Below are 18159 nucleotides of genomic sequence, written 5' to 3' on the forward strand. Positions count from 1 at the left end.
TATCAGTAATGTATGATTATGGAAATGGGGAAATGGTAATCTTACCTGAAATGTATATTCTGTTGAATATTGAAGACCTTCTACCGAGAATGTGCACTTTTGTTGTTGTAATTCTTTTCCAACCGAGTTATTTCCAATACTGACTCTCAAATGGTACTTCCCTGTCTCGGGGCCATTAAAGTTGTCAGGAGGTTTACAGCTCACATTCATACTATTATCTGTCTTCCTTGAAACATGTAACTCATTGACCTCGCTTGGATCTATCAAAATGAAGAAATATTTTATTTTTAATCATTTGGTAAATGCGTATTTAAATTACTGGACGATATATGTGTACAGTATAAACTGTTTTAAGTGCTTATTTGGGTGTTACAGATGGGGAGGTTAGGACAGAACATACATAAAAAGCTATAACAAAACATCTGAAAATAAATTACACATTCATTTGATGAATATTAGCATGTAAGTTGTACTTGAAACTATGAGATTTTTTTGCAATTCCCCCAAAGAGAGTGGGTAGAAATAGAAAATAGAGAAGAAAGGAGTGGAGGGGCAGGGAGGGGAAACCCCGAAGGCCTACGAAGAGTCCAGGTCCTCCTTTTGGAAATGCTTACATGACCCTGGTGATACCTGGCTGGATTCTTCAGCAGCAATGAATCATCTTTGTTTCTGTGATAGCATAGACTTTCAGGAAAATAACAAAAGCATAACGCTTGAGGACCTGGACTTTTGAAACCAGAACTTAAATGACATTAAGAGCATTTTACATCTGGTCCTGAAGAGGACAATTTTTCTGTGTGAGCCTGGTGCCAGGTAGGGTTTCTGGAGCCATAGCTGTTGCCTTACACAGGGGTATTTCTTCTGCCCTGACCTCATGGAGTTCACATTCACCCCAGAGACAGATCTAGCTTTGGACCTGGAATCTATGGAGCCATCCCACGGGGGCGGGCAAGAGCCAAATGAATGTAAAATGTGACATAAAATAAAGTAGTATGTAGTTCATTGTAATGGAGAAGAAAATGCTGACAAAATATTGTTTCATGAGGTCATGCAAGCAGTGGATGCTTTGTGAGTGAGGCGTTCTTGGGTGTCTGATGGCAGTCGATATTTCTAGAGAATAAAGAAAACAATAGATAACGCATTTTTATCTAAGTTGTTTAGATACTTAATTGCCTGAAATCTTATAAATTGTACCTGTTCATATGCCCTCAGGCTTCATTCTTACAATTCTATGATTATACCTGAAGGATACAGAGAAAACCCAGGATGAGAGTTTTTAAATTGTTGTTTTTTAAATTATTATAAACCCTAGATGTTAACAAATGTGCCAGGTCAGTGTGTTTCTCAAATGAAGCATAAAGGTGGACATGTTGTTTTAACGGTTTAGACTTTGCTGTTCATAGAAAAAAGCATTAAAGCTTATAACTTACATGTTGCTGTCGTTTCAGCTACACATTTCACATCAGTTCCATTACGTTTCACTCTTCCATTGACAGAGGCATGTAATGTTATCTCATACTTTGTAAAAGGTTTCAAATTTTCCAAATTAATTGTATTTGTGGTTTTATTCAGAGTGTGGCATCTTTCTCCTCAGGGGAAAAAATGGAAACTTTTAGTAAGTCATCAAAATTTAAGATTAGCACATATTTAATTTAGTGTCTACAGTAAATCATTCCAAGATGACTCCAAACTGAGTGATTGAGAAATGAAAAATCCTTGGTGCTCAGGAATACATACAATTATCAGCAAATACATTGAACAACTGTGATTACTATAAACTCAAATATTCAAAAATGATGGTTTCATATAATTAATTTGGTACATAACATATTTAATAAGTTCAAGCATATTGTTTACCTATGATCTCTTTTCTTTCTGAGAAAACACAACTCATGGTGGATATCATGAAAGTCTTTTTTCCAATACTTTGGCAACCCCTTTTCTGATACTTAACCTCCAAACTTTGAACTTTGGTATGAGCCACTGTTATAGACTTCAGATACAAAATCCATTTGATCACCAGTAACTAAGTATCCTCTGCTCTATTCATCTGAGCACTACAGTAATTCATGGGAGCTGAAACAGTGAAGGACAGCTTCACACTGGCAGTAGAACCTGAGCTGATCATTGAAAGATGAGTGAGGCTGGGTAGGTGTAAGGGAGGAAATAAAATTTTACAAAGGAAAGAAGGAGCATTTTTAGTTTAGGCACGAGCCCGACTAGGATAGCAGACTCTGGCTGGGTAGGAACGTGGGAGGTGGGACCTTGCTTACACAGATGAGTTAGCACTTGTTAAATTGAAAAATCACTAGCCACTGACTATTTTTGAGTAGCCAAATGCCACCAAGGAAGACAAGTTAAAAGAAGGTTAAAGAGGAAGCATGTTACAGTGATAATAATAATAATACCAGTAGTTATAAAAACAATGAACAGACAATGCTGTGTTCCAAGCATGTCTTGAAGTGGTCTATGTGAATTAATTCACCATCACCACAACCCTATAGGTTGGCACTGTTGATGTCATCCGATTTTACAGATGAGAAAACTGAGCCACAGAGATATTAGCAATCTGTCCATGATCTCACAGGAAAGGAACAACAGAGTCAGGATGAAACCGGACACTGAGGTCCCAGAGGTCATGCTTTACCCTTCACCGCCATGCATATTGTCTGGGGTAGAAGAGGGGGACAAGGGTCTGCAATGGGGCCAAGCTTTTTCCTCCTCTTGGACACTTTAATTCTCTGGTCCAGGTGGACACGCCAATGGACTTGCAGAAACAGTGTAAGGGAAGATTTAGCACGTGCTAATTTCTTGTCTCAGTTACTTATCCATGACATGGAGATTATAGTAATATCTCTACCTCAACATGGGATGCTAAACAGTAAGTGAGATAAAGTGTCTGTTCTAGCCTGGTTAAATGTCTATTTTCTCAGAAATCCCTAAATCTGAGTTAGTTGATTTAATACCCGCCAGCTCAGCTACCCTGTCCCCAGTGAGAATTGTCTTTGAGGACAGGAAAGGTGTGAGTTCTAGAGAGGGGCAGGTGGCACCCCCTTATATGCTGTCTGGCTGTCGGGACAAGTATCAGCTTCTAACTCAGCTACAATCCAAATGTCAGGATGTCATTCTCAAGGTCCATCTGGCTTCCATTCAGTGACCTAATTTTGTATGATTGTAGATGTAATCTCACAACCATTCTGCATCAAAATGAGTTTCATTTATGTTGTTCTGTGATGCTTTCATCTTAGCTAGCTTGATAAAATCAAATTGTTGATTTAATTTTGAACAACACATTTTTTTCCAAAAGACATTGCTGTTTGGGGAATCAAAGTGTTCAGTGCTTAGAAAGATGGTTTGGAATGTTCATTTCCAGTTGCCAAGGGTTTCAAGCTTTGGTTGAAAGGTCAACATATTTTACACGAGCCTCTCTGCCTCCATGTGGGATACCTTTCCTCAGGACCCTGAGGTCAGAAGCACTAGTCGAATGGCACAGGTAAAGACTTTATTAGACTTAGTGATGAAATTTAGTTTTCCTTAGGGCGACAGGGATACATCTAGTTTCAAGTCATGCCTGTTGCACTGGAAATGGCTAGATAGATACTGGCTTCATCACTTGTCACCTCTTTGCTTTTTAGCAAATACCTCAGGAAATCCATTAACAACTTCCCAGTTTAAACTGCTCTAAAGTATCTTCCTAAACACCATGCAAAGTAGTATAAACTTGTTGATCCCCAAAGGGTTTTGCACTGCTACCTCCCAGAATAAGAGGTAATTTTTCTCTTATGTTGTTTAAGCAAAAAGACAATAAACAAAATCATTTCCAATAACAACGCTGCGATGTGGAAGGGTGCACACTGGTTTCAATAACTTTTGAGAAATAGTCCTTTGAATGCAACAATGACTCAGGGTCTCTTCCCTATTACCGAGGAAACTTCATTGTCACTTGGCACTTTAAGTTAATACATAATACTACAGATGCACAAGGTGTCTCATGCTCAAACATGAACTTACAGTAGCGAAAAAGCACAGTCCAAGCTGTTGAATTTGAGCATTGATTTTAAGTTCTGTGATCCTCAGGGAATCGTATGAACTCTGAACATATCCATGTATCTCTCCTCTCAGAGTCATTGTTGAAACGTTTAATAAAATCTTAAAAAGCTATAAAAACACCCCACAAGCAGATAAAACTAAATAAATGTCAGTTACATTTTTCTACCTCTTTTAGTCTACAGCTTTCAGAGTCGCTGCAATGATTAAATGAGGGAATAACAAAAGGAATTTAATACCTAATTAAAAGTAATATAAATTGCCATAGGAGTTCACTGACTTTCTTCCCAAGGATTTTTTTTTTTTTTTTTTTTTTTTTTTTGGGGTACGCGGGCCTTTCACTGCTGTGGCCTCTCCTGCTGCGGAGCACAGGCTCTGGACGTGCAGGCCCAGCAGCCATGGCTCACGGGCCCAGCTGCTCCGCGGCACGTGGGATCTTCCCGGAACCGGGCACGAACCCGTGTCCCCTGCATCGGCAGGCGGACTCTCAACCACTGCGCCACCAGGGAAGCCCCCATGGATTTTTAATAGTGGTTTTATTTGAAATAATGAGAGTAGTTAAAAGAATTGTTCTAACAATGCTATACTCCAATCATCTCTCTTTGACTTAGATAATACAGAAGAGGATCTCATGTCCTGTGCTCCTGATGAACCAGAAGACAAGACAGAGCACGGTCCTCTTCCCAGCAGTGGAGTATGATAGCAACGAGAGACAGAGGACTGGGGATGAGCTGTTTCCAAAGGGCCCTTTGAGCAGAGTTAGTGCATGAGCCACAGTGGAGACTGAGTTCAGTTAGTTACCAACCAACTTTTGGAGAGGACACACAGAGCCAGATGTTGCCTACCTGCCCCTTCCTTCCCCACCCATTCTGTTCAAGTGTTATATTTGGAGAGTCATAAATTTGGGTAGCACTGAATAAGAAGGAGCTGTACTCATTGCAAAAATCAAACAAAAACTCATCTGACGGCAGTAACTAACACATTACATCCTTCTAAGCCTAATTATTCAAATACAGGTTTTTTAAATAGTATAGAATACAAAGAAGCAATAAATATTGCTCCATAAATTTCCACCATATATTCTGGCATACAAAATACTCCATAGTAAAGAGAGAATATAGAAAGTAAGGAATACAGAAAGAGATAGTGAGAAGAAATTTCAGAAAAGAGAAGAGAAAACAAAACAATGTGCTCACACAGAAACCAAGCAAAGAAAGTTTGTAGGAGAGGTGTCCAGTGAGGCAGACTGTACTCCTGTAATATGTCAGATTACAGATTGTCTTCCTGTAGTTTCCATTTTTCATCTTCCTGTAAGTTCCATTTTTCCTTTCTCATAGACATAACTTTTCGAATTACCATAACCTCAAATACATTGCCTGTATTTCTTCTCCATAGAATTTGAGTCCTCTTATGCTAATTTGAAAACTACATGTGTATTAAACTTTGCTGTAGTAGTTTGATTATTAAGATTCAAACAACAAGCAAAAACAATATGCTATCAAAATGTAAAATAACACACTGGAGATAAGTGGCTTTCTACTTTTCAAAATTTGAAAATTTATGTCTGGTTCCTACACACCAAACAAAGAGATGGAATTCTGTGAGATGTCCAACTCAATACTACTTTAAGCTACAGGTAAAGGATTGACAAATGGGCTATTCCGTGTGCTGAATCTGTTCTGAGGTGGTCCACGGTCCCCACTGTTTTCTACAAGTATTTTAGATACTTGACATCGTCCAGGAGATGTCTGGTCTCTTAAATAGTGTCTCATTTGGAAGGACTAGGCCAATGGTTGAACTAGTCATAGCACATTTTTTGGGCTGTCTTTATTTCTGCACAAGTTCTGCAGGAGTTAGTTAATGCTAACTAGACTTATGTTCCAAGATTCCACCTGCCATCAAACTCTGTAGCTAAGTGGGCATATGTTCATTTTTGTTCACCCAATTTTTTGTGTATATCAGCTGGGGCACGTTTTGGAAGTTGTTGTTTGTAGTCCAGAATGATGAGTTTTTGGAAGACAGATATGAGTATTATCTTCCAGAGATTTTCTTTCTCTAAGCTTTGGAGTGTAACAATTAGAACTAAGAAGATCAAGAATGAGAAATGAGTATTGGGGGATACTCTGAGATTTAGTCATTTCAGAGGCTAGGGAGCCTGTAGTGAGTGGAGGTAGTTCTAAAACCAAGGTGTACAGGATGCTCGTCACGGTTGTAGTGTAGAGAGCTCCGTGGCTCACTAGCTTCGTCCATATGTGGAGTGCGCTTTCCAATTTTTGATTTATCTTTCCTGATATGGAATTAAATTCTATAAAAGTTACCTGAAAGATTCCGATAACAAAGAGTGAACGTATGAAAAAAATGTTCCGGTGGTTCCCAGGTAACCCATCCTTTATCTGCACTGAAGTTAGAACACGTCATATTCTGAGGGATTCCTGGAACTGTTGAAAGAATAAGAATATAAAATGTAAGAAACAAGACATGGAGAAAACGTTCTTCATATTATTAGCATGCATTATTAATAGCCATATTTTGATTAATTATGAATTGATGATGAAAGTAAAAGAAAGATATCTGGTCTTGTTAAATTTGATATGGTCATGTAACAGAGTGTCACTCCAGGGTGACATTGTGGGGCCTAAATGTTCCACTGACTTGACGAGATCTGAAAACCCCTCTTCCTCTCATTTATATTATTGTCCAGCTATCTTGGGATGTCTAGATTTCCCTATGCTGGAAATCTGTCACTGGTAGGGCTGATAAAGTTAACAGTCAGTACTGGAGTAACACTTGTCATCACTTCCAGTAACTAGTCATCAGAACTTGAGGTGAAGAATGTAATAAATGCTTAAATCAAAACTACAAGGTATAATTTATATGAAAACCTGCCCGTTTGGGGTATAGTTGGATGGGTTTTGACAAATATATGCATCGATATAACCACCATCGCAATCAGATATAAAACATTTCTATCCAACCAAGGAAGTTCTTCTGTGCCCCCTCCCAGTCCACCCAGTTCCCTTGCCCACCCCCAAACACCCTCTGTACTGCCTTCTATTACTATAGATTAAATTAATCTTTTCTTTCATTTCATATAGATAAAATCAAACGGTGGGTACATTTTTACATCCAGCATATTGCACTTAACAGAATGTTCTGGAGATTCATTCATATTCATTCATTCACACTGTATGTGTCAGTAGTTAGTCCTTTTTATTTGTGAGTAGTATTCCATTTTAAGGATAGACCACATTTCACCTATTCATTCAACTGTTGATGGACATCTGTGTTTTTTCCAGGCTTTTGGCTACTATGAGTGAATCTACTATGGATATTTGTGCAGAAGCCTTTCTGTGGAAAGGACACGTCCTTTCTTCTTTGGTAAATACCTGGAGTGAAAGTGCTGAGTTATTACTTTGCCTTCTCACCAATAGTATTGTCAGTCTTTTCCATTTTAGTCATTTTAGTTGGTGTGTGATGGCAGCAGCATCTGTGTGTTGTCTTAAGTTGCATTTCCCAGTTGACTAATGATATTGGGAAATTTTTTATGTGCTTATTGACCATTTGTGTATCTTTTCCTGTGAAGCATATGATCAAAATTCTTGTCCATTTTTAATTGAGTTACTTGATGTCTTATTTTGTATTTGGAAGAATTCTCTATATATTCTCCCAAAACTCTCTGTTGAAAAAATTAATTGTGGATATTTTTTCACAATGTATGAATTGTGAAAAATTTTTATTTCCTTAGTGACTCTATTCAAAGAGCAAGAATGTTTAATTTTTATGAAGTTTGATTTCTAAATGTTTTTCTTTTATGATTCTTGTTTTTTGTGTCCATCTAAGGAACCATTGCTTAAGCTAAACTAGCAAAGATTTTTCTAATGTCTTTGTCTAGACATTTTATAGTTTTAGATTTAGTGTTTAGCTTTGCAATCCATTTTGAGTTAATCTTTGTGTTTGTTGAGAGATAAAGGCTGATGTATTTATTTTTTCTATAGAGATAACTAAAAAAAATCTAATAATGAAATAAATATCCAAATAAATAAATAACCAAAAAAAAATCCTTCCCTCCACTGAATTGCCTTTGCACTTTTATAAACAATAAAATATTTTTTTCCTGGGATTTCTATTTTGTCACAGTGATTTATAAAGACTGTACTAATTTTAGTATTTGTATCCAAAAAGCATTAAATTTTTACTAGTTACATGAAGACATAGTATTTCTGTAGGTTCATTTATTTTCTAATGGCTTTGAGTTGTTTGGGAGGCTACTGGAGACATGGATTTAGGAAGCTGCCTTACTCTCAGCTAGCTATCCCTTCCACATGAAATTCAGAATCACTTTAGTACGTTCTGTCAAAAGTCCTGTAATATTATAATTAATAAACAACTTCAGCCATGAGACAGATTTCAGGATCAATACAGAAAAGCCCATTGTATGTCCACACACTGGCAATGAACAATCTGAAAATGGAATTAAGAAAACACCACCATTATAAGCAGGAATAAATTTAAACCTAAGAGTGAATTTAACGAAAGAACTATAAGACTTGCACACTGAGAACTACAAAACATTCTCCAAGAAAATTAAAGAATACCTAAATTAATGGAAAGACACCCCACACTCGTGGACCAGAAAACTAACATTGTTAGGATGGCAACACTTCAAATAGATCTACAGATTTAACTCAACCTCTGTTAGAATCCTGGCTGGCTTCTTTGTAGAAATTGACAAGTTGATCTCAAAATTCATATGGAATTTCAAGGGACCTCAAATATCCCAAACAATCTTGAAGAAGAACAAAGTCGAAGGACTCACACTTTCTGATTTCAAAACTTACACAAAGCAACACTAACCAACAGTGTGGTACTGGCATTAGATGTATAGATTAATGGAATGGAAGAGTCCAGAAATAAGCCCATCATTATTGTTAATTAATTTTGACAAGGATGAAAAGAACATTCAATGGGAAAAGAATAGTTTTTTCACTAAATTGTGCTAGGACATCAAAATAATGAAATTGGACCCTTACCTCAAATCATAAATGAATATTAACTCAAGTGGATTAATAGAGCTAATTTTTAGACTTAAAACTAAAAAATTCTTAGAAGAAAACATAGGGATAACTCTGCATAACCTTGGATTTGGCAATGAAATTTTAGTTGTGACATCAAAAACATGAGTAACAAAGGTAAAATTTAATAAATTGGACCTCATCAAAATTAAAAACTTATAAGCTTCAAAAGCTATCAACAAATTAAAATGACAACCCAGAGAACTGGAGAAGATATTTGCAAGTCATATATCTGAATTGTGTCTAGAATATATAAAGAACTGTTATAACTCAGTGAAAAATAACCCAACTTTTAAGAATGGGCAAATAGTGATAAAAGATATACAAATAGCAAATAAACAGCTGAAGCTATGCTCAAGATCATTAGTCATTAATTCAAATCACAAAGAGATACCACTTCACACCCACTGGAATGGCTAAAATAAAAAAGACAATAAGTGTTGGTGAAGATGTGAAGAAATAAGAACACATACGTTGTTGGTGGGAATGTAAAATGATGCAGCTACTTTGGAAAACTGATTGCCAGTTCTTCAAAATGCAAAACATAAAGTTGCCATATAACCCCCAAATTCCAATCCTAGGTATAAACACAAGAGAAACGAAGACATATATCTACACAAAACTTGTACACAAATGTTCATAGCAGCATTATCCATAATAGTCAAAAAGTGGAAACAGCTTCAATGTCACTCAACTGATAAAGGGACAAACAAAACAAGGTACATTCATAAAATGGAATATTATTAGACAATAAAAAAAATGGAAGTATTGATACGTTACAGCATGGATGCACCCTGAAAACAGTACACCAGGTGAAAGAAGCCAGACTTACAAAAGACATGTCCATATTAGGCAAATCCATCAAAGCAGAAAGTAAATTGATAATTGCCTAGATATGGGAGCCGGAGGGAAATGGGGAGTGACTGTTAAAAGATACCAGCTTTTTGCTGTTGCTTGTTTTTTTGTAGGTTTTATTTTATTTTATTTTGGTGTGAAGAAAATGTTTTAAAGTTGATTCAGGTGATGATTTACAACTCTAAATATATTAAAAACCACTGACTTCTATACTTTACATGGGTGAATCATACAGTAGGTGAACTGACAAAAGTTTGTGGGTTTGTTTTTTTTTAAGAATGTGGCTTCTTTGGCAACGGTCTTGAAAAATTTCCCCTGTTGCCTGAATAAAATCACATGTAAAATGGTTAAATTGCTATTTTCAAAGGCTGCAGGATTCCTGCATTACTGGAACAAACGCAATAATGGTGGGGATTTTAAGACCTTACTTTTTTACAGCATTTTTGAATTCACAGCAAAATTGAGGAGAAGGCACAGAGATATACACAGCATCCCCTCTTACCAACATCCTCCACTTGAGTGGTACTTATGTTACAATTTATGAACCTACACTGACATGTCATTATCACCTGAGTCCATAGTTTACATTAGGGTTCATTCGATGTTGTACATTCAATGGATTTGGACTAATATATTACATGACATGTATCCATTATTACAGTATCATACAGAGTACTTTCACTGACCTAAAATCCTCTGTGTTCTGCCATTTCATCCCTCCCTCCCTCCCATACAACTCCTGGCAACCACTGATCTCGTTATTGTCTCCACAGTTTTGCCTTTTCCAGAATATCATATAGTGAAACCATATGGTATATAGCCTTTTCAGACTGGCTTTGTTCACTTAGTGATGTGCATTCAAGGTTCCTCTATGTCTTTATAGCTCATTTCTTTTTAGTGCTAAATAATATTCCATTGTCTGGATGGACCACAGTTTATTTACCATTCACCTACTGAAGTACATCTTGGTTGCTTCCAAGTTTTGGCAATGATGAATAAAGCTGCTATAAACATCCATGTGCAGGTTTTTATGTGGACATGAGTTTTCATCTCCTTTGAGTAAATACCAAGGAGTGTGATGGCTGGATTGCATTGTAAGATGGTGTTTAGTTTTACAGAAACCCTCAAAATCTCTTCCAAAGTGACTGTACCATTTTGCATTCCTACCATCAATGAATGAGAATTCCTGTTGCTCCCCATCCTTGCTGACATTTGGTATTGTCAGTGTTCTAGATTCTGCCCATTCTAAAGGTGTGCAGTGATATCTCATTGTTATTTTAATTTCCCCAATTACATGTGACGTGGAGCATCTTCTCATAGGCTTATCTGCCATCCATAGAACTTCTTCTGTAATTACATATTTTATAATGTACTAAAGGATCCACTTTGCTAACAGTTCATTTACTATTTACTATCTATGTTCATAGGAGAGACTGGCCTATAGTTGCCTCAGCTCTGCGCAAGTTTGGTATCCACATAACAGTAACCCTAGTCTATCCCCCACCCTAACAATAATCAAAATTAGTAGATAGATTTCCATGGTTTCTATACTGTGGAACAGTTTGAATAGGATAGGAACTAACTGTAAACTTACCTTTCTGGTTTTTCTTTTTTAAAGGGCAGGTGAGGTAAGCAGACAGCGAGTGTGAAGAGATTAGAGAGGTATTAGACTATTATTTTATATACAACTTCAATTTTCTAATTCTTCCTAGGCAAATGTCCATAATTCCTATGTTCTAGAAAATTATCCATTTTATCTAACTTTTCATATTGGATGCAAGTTTCTTTATAATCTGTAAAATTTCTACCGTATTTTTAATTTCCTTTTTATAATGCATGGGGGAAGTTTGTTTTGCTAGAGGTCTAGCTATTTTATTATTCTTTTCAAAACCAAGCCTTTAAATTGGTTAGTAAATTCCTGCAATTTTTGTTTGTTCCTTCTTTCAATAATCTGTACTCTAAACTTTGTTATTTTCTGCTTTCTCTGCTTTTGTTTTCTGGTTCTTTTCCAAGCACTCTCCAGTGGTTTTCATTCAATAGAGACCAAAGTGATAAAAGTTTCCATAGGGCTTCCCTGGTGGCGCAGTGGTTGAGAGTCCGCCTGCCGATGCAGGCGACACGGGTTCGTGCCCCGGTCCGGGAAGATACCACATGTCGCGGAGCGGTTGGGACCGTGAGCCATGGCCGCTGAGCCTGCGCATCCGGAGCCTGTTGCTCCGCAACGGGAGAAAAAAAAAAGTTTCCATAAAATGTCACTTGATCTTACTTAAGGCTACAAATTCCTCCCCGCAAATATGTCTTTACTTTACTCAAGTCTGAATATCTTTGTTCCAAAAGGTAAATTTAAGCCATCTATATTTACAGTGACTTTTGATACTTTGACATGTTTCTGCTGTTTTACCTATTGCTTCCTACTTAGCAGTCTCTCTCTCCCTCCCTTCCTGCCACGTTTTTCTTCTTCCTTCCCTTCCCCCTCCCCCTCTTTCTTCTTCTTCTCCTTCTCCCTCTCTCCCTCTCTCCCTCTCACAATCTCTCTCCCTCTTCTTCCTCCTTCTTTCTCCTTTTCCTCCTTTGACATGAAGAATTTTTTTTTGATTCCATAACTTTCTTCTACTGCTGATAGGCAATGCCATCTATTTATCTGTCTTTCACGTTTTTAGTGGTTACTCAGAAGTTGTCTTATGCACAATTAACATAGTTTCCTAGCAGATTCTAAATTTAACTGGAATGTCTTTACTTCTACTACAGCGGTCCCCAGCCTTTTGAAACCAGAGACAAGTTTCGTGGGAGACAATTTTTCCACGGACTGGGGTTGGGGGATTGGTTCAGGCGGTGATGGGAGCGATGGGGAGAGGCAGATGCAGCTTCACTTGCTCACTGGATGCTCACCTCCTGCTGTGCAGCCTGGTTCCTAACAGGCTGAGGACCAGTACCCGGGGGTTGGGGACCCCTGTTCCACTAAATACAACTGAAATTTTAGCACTTTTCACTTCCTTCTCCCCTCCATCTTCCAAATGCTATTACTTTCCAGAATTTTACTTTCCAGTTGTTATTAGTTATGATAGTCTGGTTATTATTTATATTGCTGACATTTTAGTAATAACAATTGTTATTTTGCCATCAACATTTAGCTTTACCATTGCGTTTTATTAGCTTCTTAAAGTGAGCTTCTGTGCTCATTTTACTCCTATCAGCGGCAGGATTTGATAGAGGGGGCAAAAGATGCAGGACACACCAAGAAGAGGATGCTGCTACAGGAAGAAAGGGGAAATAAAATGGAAAACACGTGAACAAGCATTTCACTTACCTCACAGTTTTGTTTCCACCCCGACCTCACAACAGCCTACAGTTTGCAAAAAACTTGATGGAGGTTTGGATTCGCTGTCATTTACTTCTAAATTCTTACTTTAAAACAGACACAAAGCCATTTTCTGAAACCCTTTCTCCAAATCTATAACATCTTTTTCTGTGATTCTCAATGAATCATAAGAATATAAAAAGGAAAGAAATTTAACATATAAATGTAAGTGATATACTCACCTCTAAAATCTGTTTTAATAGTTGTATTTCGGCTAGTAAGAATCTTGTTGTTATAAGATACTTCTGAACTACAAGTATAATTACTTTGGGGCTGAAGGTTGAACTTTTCAAATCTTCCACTTTCATTATATGGAGATAAGCCATCTAAAAGAAATAAGTATGGCATATGAGTATATGAATACAATATATCACACTTAAATTTCATTTCGGTTTTATATCTATAATTAATATCTATTAGAATGAAAACCTATGCAAATGGTCAAAACAATAAGTAAAAGGACCTGATATCAGCTATAATGCTGCATGATTTTGCTACACTCAATTTTAAAGAAAACATTAAGACGTAGAACTGAATTTGAGAGTGTCTCTAATTTAGCTGATGAAATGAGGCCTTAGTTCATTGTTCTCTGTTCAGAAATTGAGATTGCACTTGACATCGCCTTTACCTCGAAGATATCTTGTTTAATCATCAGTCTGTCATGTTTGTCCTTGCTTTCCTCACCCTGCTTGTGTCCGAGCTGAGCATCTTCCCTGTAACATGATGATTATAAGCAGTATCATACTCCATCTTTCGTGTGAGAGTCTGTGTGTCTTTGTCTGTCTGTCTGTCTTGCCAAATATGGCCTAGCAGATAGCTTTATGCCAAGGGGGGGAGATTTCATCCCAAAAAATTCAAATGAAAATAAATTAAAAGTTATTAAATCATTAAAAAGAAATGCTATCTCAATTATTCCCCCTTCCATGAACTCAAATTCATATTCCTAGAAGCACTTACTATTCTTTCTCTACTTTCATTTTACCTAAGTCTTCTTGTAGTTGTTTATAAATGTTGTTGATGGAGGGCTGACAAAGAAAACTCTTGGAATCACGTGAAATTATGGTTGTTTTCCCTTTCATTCTAAGAGTATGTGTACCATAATTTTTCATAACTCTCTTCTCTGATAATATTTTCAACAATACCTCATGTATAGCAGTTGCCAAGAAAATTCTTATGAATTAACTGATATTGCTATTTCAAAAATTATTTTTCAGGTTCAGTGTTTGTCTATTTTGTGAATTTGAGTTGTATAGAGAATACAATGATTTGATTCCAAACATATCATGGACTATGCGTGTGTGTGAGAGAGAATGAGAGAGAGAAAGAGAGAGAGTGAAAAAGAGAGAATGGAAGAAGGAAGGAAAGTAAGAAGGAAGGAAGGAAGAAGAAAGGAAGGAAGGATTAGATAATATCTAGAAAAACTTCCCACTATAGGAAAAAAACTCCTCTGATCAATGTTAAATTCTTACCACATTCAAATTTATATGTTATTTTCTTTTTATCACAAGTAAAATTTTTACTGATTTCCCAACATAAACAAAGAGAAGTATTTGCCTTTTCAGGTTCTACACACTCATTCAGCTGAAAATGTTTATGATCTGTTAAGAAAAAGATACAAAAATAGATGATTAATATTTCATAATGTGTGCCTTATGCTCAATTACAGCCATTGAAATTATATTCATGATACAGAATCTGGCAAGAATTTAGATTACTTTTGAAAAAAGTCTAATAACTCTCAACATGTTGAATTTCTTGGTTCTTTAGTTTATTCTTTTTTTAACATCACACATATTGGTAGCATTTCACTTAGAATTTATGCTACTTTAAAAAATGGAACCCAAGGAAACGTCTAGATAAAATTGCATTTTTTGCACATTTTAAAAGACTCACTCCATTTTGTTTTCTTATTTGTATCTTCAATTTTTCATTTACTCTTTGATTTTTTTCATTGCATGATCATTACACAGAGCATGGGGGCTTCACTCTGGGCAATGTATTGTTTTAAATTGTCATTTTCTGTTTTTAATTGATCATTTATTCCAGTAACATTTAGAGAAAAATGAATAAGTTAAAAGGCATTTTTCAAAAACATCAGATAGTTATCCTATTTAAATGTTAATAAGTCAATCAATGATCTTGAATTATTAAAAGATGTGAGAGATTCAACAAACTTACATAGTCCCTGAATCCCTTTTAGAAAATGCATTTTGTGAAGGTAGCTTCTCTGAAGTCAGCTTGATACCATAGTCTCCTCTTTCCCAGCAGTAGCTTAGGTACTAAAACCAGCTTGATCGCCTTAACATGACTCTAACGCTCCCCCCCTTTTTTTTTTTTTTTTTTTTGGTGAAAGTACTTTTGTTCTTTCCACAGACATCAAATCTTTGACTTTGTGTTATTCCCCCAAGATATTCTAGACACACTTGTATTTAAAAGGATTTATATATACACACACACACACACACACACACACACACACACATATAATGACTTGAATTCAGTAGCGGAGAAAAAAGAAAGCTTGTAAATAACCACTCAGTGGGATAAATTAGATCCAATTGACATGAAGCACTCTGTAAAAGAGGTGTAAGGAGGCAGGTAAGGCTTCTCTGAGGTTACCATTTTCACTGGGTCTGGAGAGCAGAAGTCCACACACTGGCCTCCTCCCGCCATCTTTCCCTCAGCCCTGTTCCCCTGCCTACTAACTCCTGTGACCAGTAGGACACGTCACGTCACGCACAAAACTGCAGTGTTGCTGTAAATGCACGAACAGAAATCAACTGATATTTACCTGGTGGTACCTCTAATAAATATTCAAATGGAGAGTAACATAAAGGAAGTGATATATTGATATTCTTCTTTTCACATTCCTGTAGGCCATGGAGCTGCTCTTTATACCCACCGTTCGCTTCACTAAGTATTGCATTATACGTTTCATTTTCCTTGCTATAAACGTAGTGCACAGAGATACCTGCATATCTGTCTTCTGAAAGAAAATAAAATAGTGAAGCTTATCTTTTATTTTTCAGAATGAATAAACCTCTATTAAATACAAACTCTTTAAATGTATATTTTAAAAAATATCCAGTCTCCAACAAAATAACCCCAGGAACATAAAAAAGAGAAGGGACAGATCAGTGCCTCCATGTTATTCTTTCGTGATTCCCTTTTCATCACTGTCCCATCAAAGACCTCAGCTTGTGAGTTTGTATTTGGATGATAATTGGATTAATGTCTGTCTTCCTAACTGGACTGTAAATTCCATGAGAGAAAAATCCCATCAATTTTGACCATCGCCATAAATCCAGATCCTTGTGTAAAACCTGTCATCAGAAAGGGCTCAAAAATGGTTGAATTACACAGACATGAACAACGCATCTGACAAATTTCTTCTTCTTGCTCTATCATTTCCCTTGCTTTCTAAAGTGTAGTATTTGATTATCTCTTTCTCTCGATACGGGGAACATTAATTACTTAGGGAGCAGAGGCCTCGTTATTCCTCTACTTGTGTAAAATTATTGATAGCACTTTCTCTGAGTGTCATCTCACACTCTTCCCTTTATTTAAACAGACTCCATTGACTCATAAAAATATCTTTTCAACACACATTCACTTATTCACTCATTTTTAGTACAAAAAGATTATGAAGCCTTTATTTTGCTTAAGACACTGTCCCAAGCACTAGGAATACAAATGATCCGCTTTTGGAATTATAGAGTCTAACGTGCAGACAGGCACAGGCATGAACTACAGAAAACACCAAAATAAGATGATGCACAAAATAATACAGGGGTAAAGAGGCAGAGAAGTCTGTTCAGGTTGCAGGACCAGGAGGGGCCCTCCAGAGAGGTGAGGCAGTTTGCATTTAAAATATGAGCAGGACATAGAAAAATTGATGGGGGAGGGAGGTGGCAGATGAGGATGCATTCCAAGTGTAGGGGAAGAAGAACAGGGGTGAACACAGGGGCAGGAAGAAACATGTTTTAAGAAACTGAGCACTTCCATGTTACTTAAGTGAAAAGTGTAAGGAGGCAGCAGTGCAAGAGGAGCCTGGTCATCCAGATCATATTCATTAATCAAACATACAAAGGCTGATGTCTGCACTAAATATACGGAGAGCCACTGAAGGTCGGGACTCCAGGGGTGAGATTTAGAAACACGTGGAGGGATGAGCCCCGGCCACAAAGGACTCTGCTTCCACTGAGAACAGAGGAAGAAAATGGGAAAAGGATGGATACAAGCTGTTCTCAAGCATCTGCTTTGAGCCTAACCCTGGCGAGACAGAGAGACTTTTTCTTCTTGATGAGCCTTGAAGGTATTATTCACATTTCATATTTATCATTACACAGAATCCTCTCCCAACCGCTAAACAACCTTGCTATCATCCCACTTTACAAATACGCAAACTGAAGTTGAGTGGCTCCACCAAGGTTGTTTAGCTAGTAATTATCAATCCTAATCCTCAAAACTAGGTCTGAATGTGACATCAAAGCTTCTTGCCCTGAAGGACCCTGGCTCTTAATAGTTGGAGCTAATCGTTGGTGAGAAGTTAGAGCCAGTGAGTTTAGCCTGCTGGGGGGTCTTGAAAGCTTGTAATAAATAAGGAAATCATTAAAGTGATATATGTTGCCTCTAGGTAGACCAACTTACCACATGATGGCTTATGTGTAGTCGTAGGATCTGTAATAGAAAAAAAAAGAAAATGCAAATTATTACAATTGCATTTTAGAATATCTCTGCTCTAGCCATTCTGAGGAAGGGTGGTTTACAATGTTTTGTCTTCATAAACTATAGACTGTACCGAGTTAGGTTTAACAGATAATGCAG

The 18159-nt window shown here is 36.9% G+C and overlaps 1 protein-coding gene across 6 annotated transcripts in view; it reads right to left on the reverse strand.

Moving 5' to 3' along the window:
• Window positions 1-18159, reverse strand: part of PTPRC (protein tyrosine phosphatase receptor type C) — a 123433-nt gene that overhangs the window by 38950 nt on the left and 66324 nt on the right. For 3 of the 6 annotated variants that reach the window (XM_024764215.1, XM_024764219.1, XM_024764218.1), the window contains 7 exons: window positions 17983-18012; window positions 16124-16318; window positions 14802-14930; window positions 13515-13658; window positions 6366-6485; window positions 1431-1589; window positions 46-260 (listed from right to left, as the gene is read on the reverse strand). In XM_024764215.1, coding sequence (XP_024619983.1) covers window positions 46-260; window positions 1431-1589; window positions 6366-6485; window positions 13515-13658; window positions 14802-14930; window positions 16124-16318; window positions 17983-18012 — 992 coding nt within the window. The remainder of the gene's footprint in view (window positions 1-45; window positions 261-1430; window positions 1590-6365; window positions 6486-13514; window positions 13659-14801; window positions 14931-16123; window positions 16319-17982; window positions 18013-18159) is intronic. The other 3 variants (XM_024764217.1, XM_024764220.1, XM_024764216.1) reach the window with 2 other exon arrangements.

The sequence above is a fragment of the Neophocaena asiaeorientalis genome, unplaced genomic scaffold (genome assembly GCF_003031525.2).
Source record: "Neophocaena asiaeorientalis asiaeorientalis breed wild unplaced genomic scaffold, Neophocaena_asiaeorientalis_V1.1 scaffold159, whole genome shotgun sequence".
In the NCBI taxonomy this organism is placed as follows: Eukaryota; Metazoa; Chordata; class Mammalia; order Artiodactyla; family Phocoenidae; genus Neophocaena; species Neophocaena asiaeorientalis.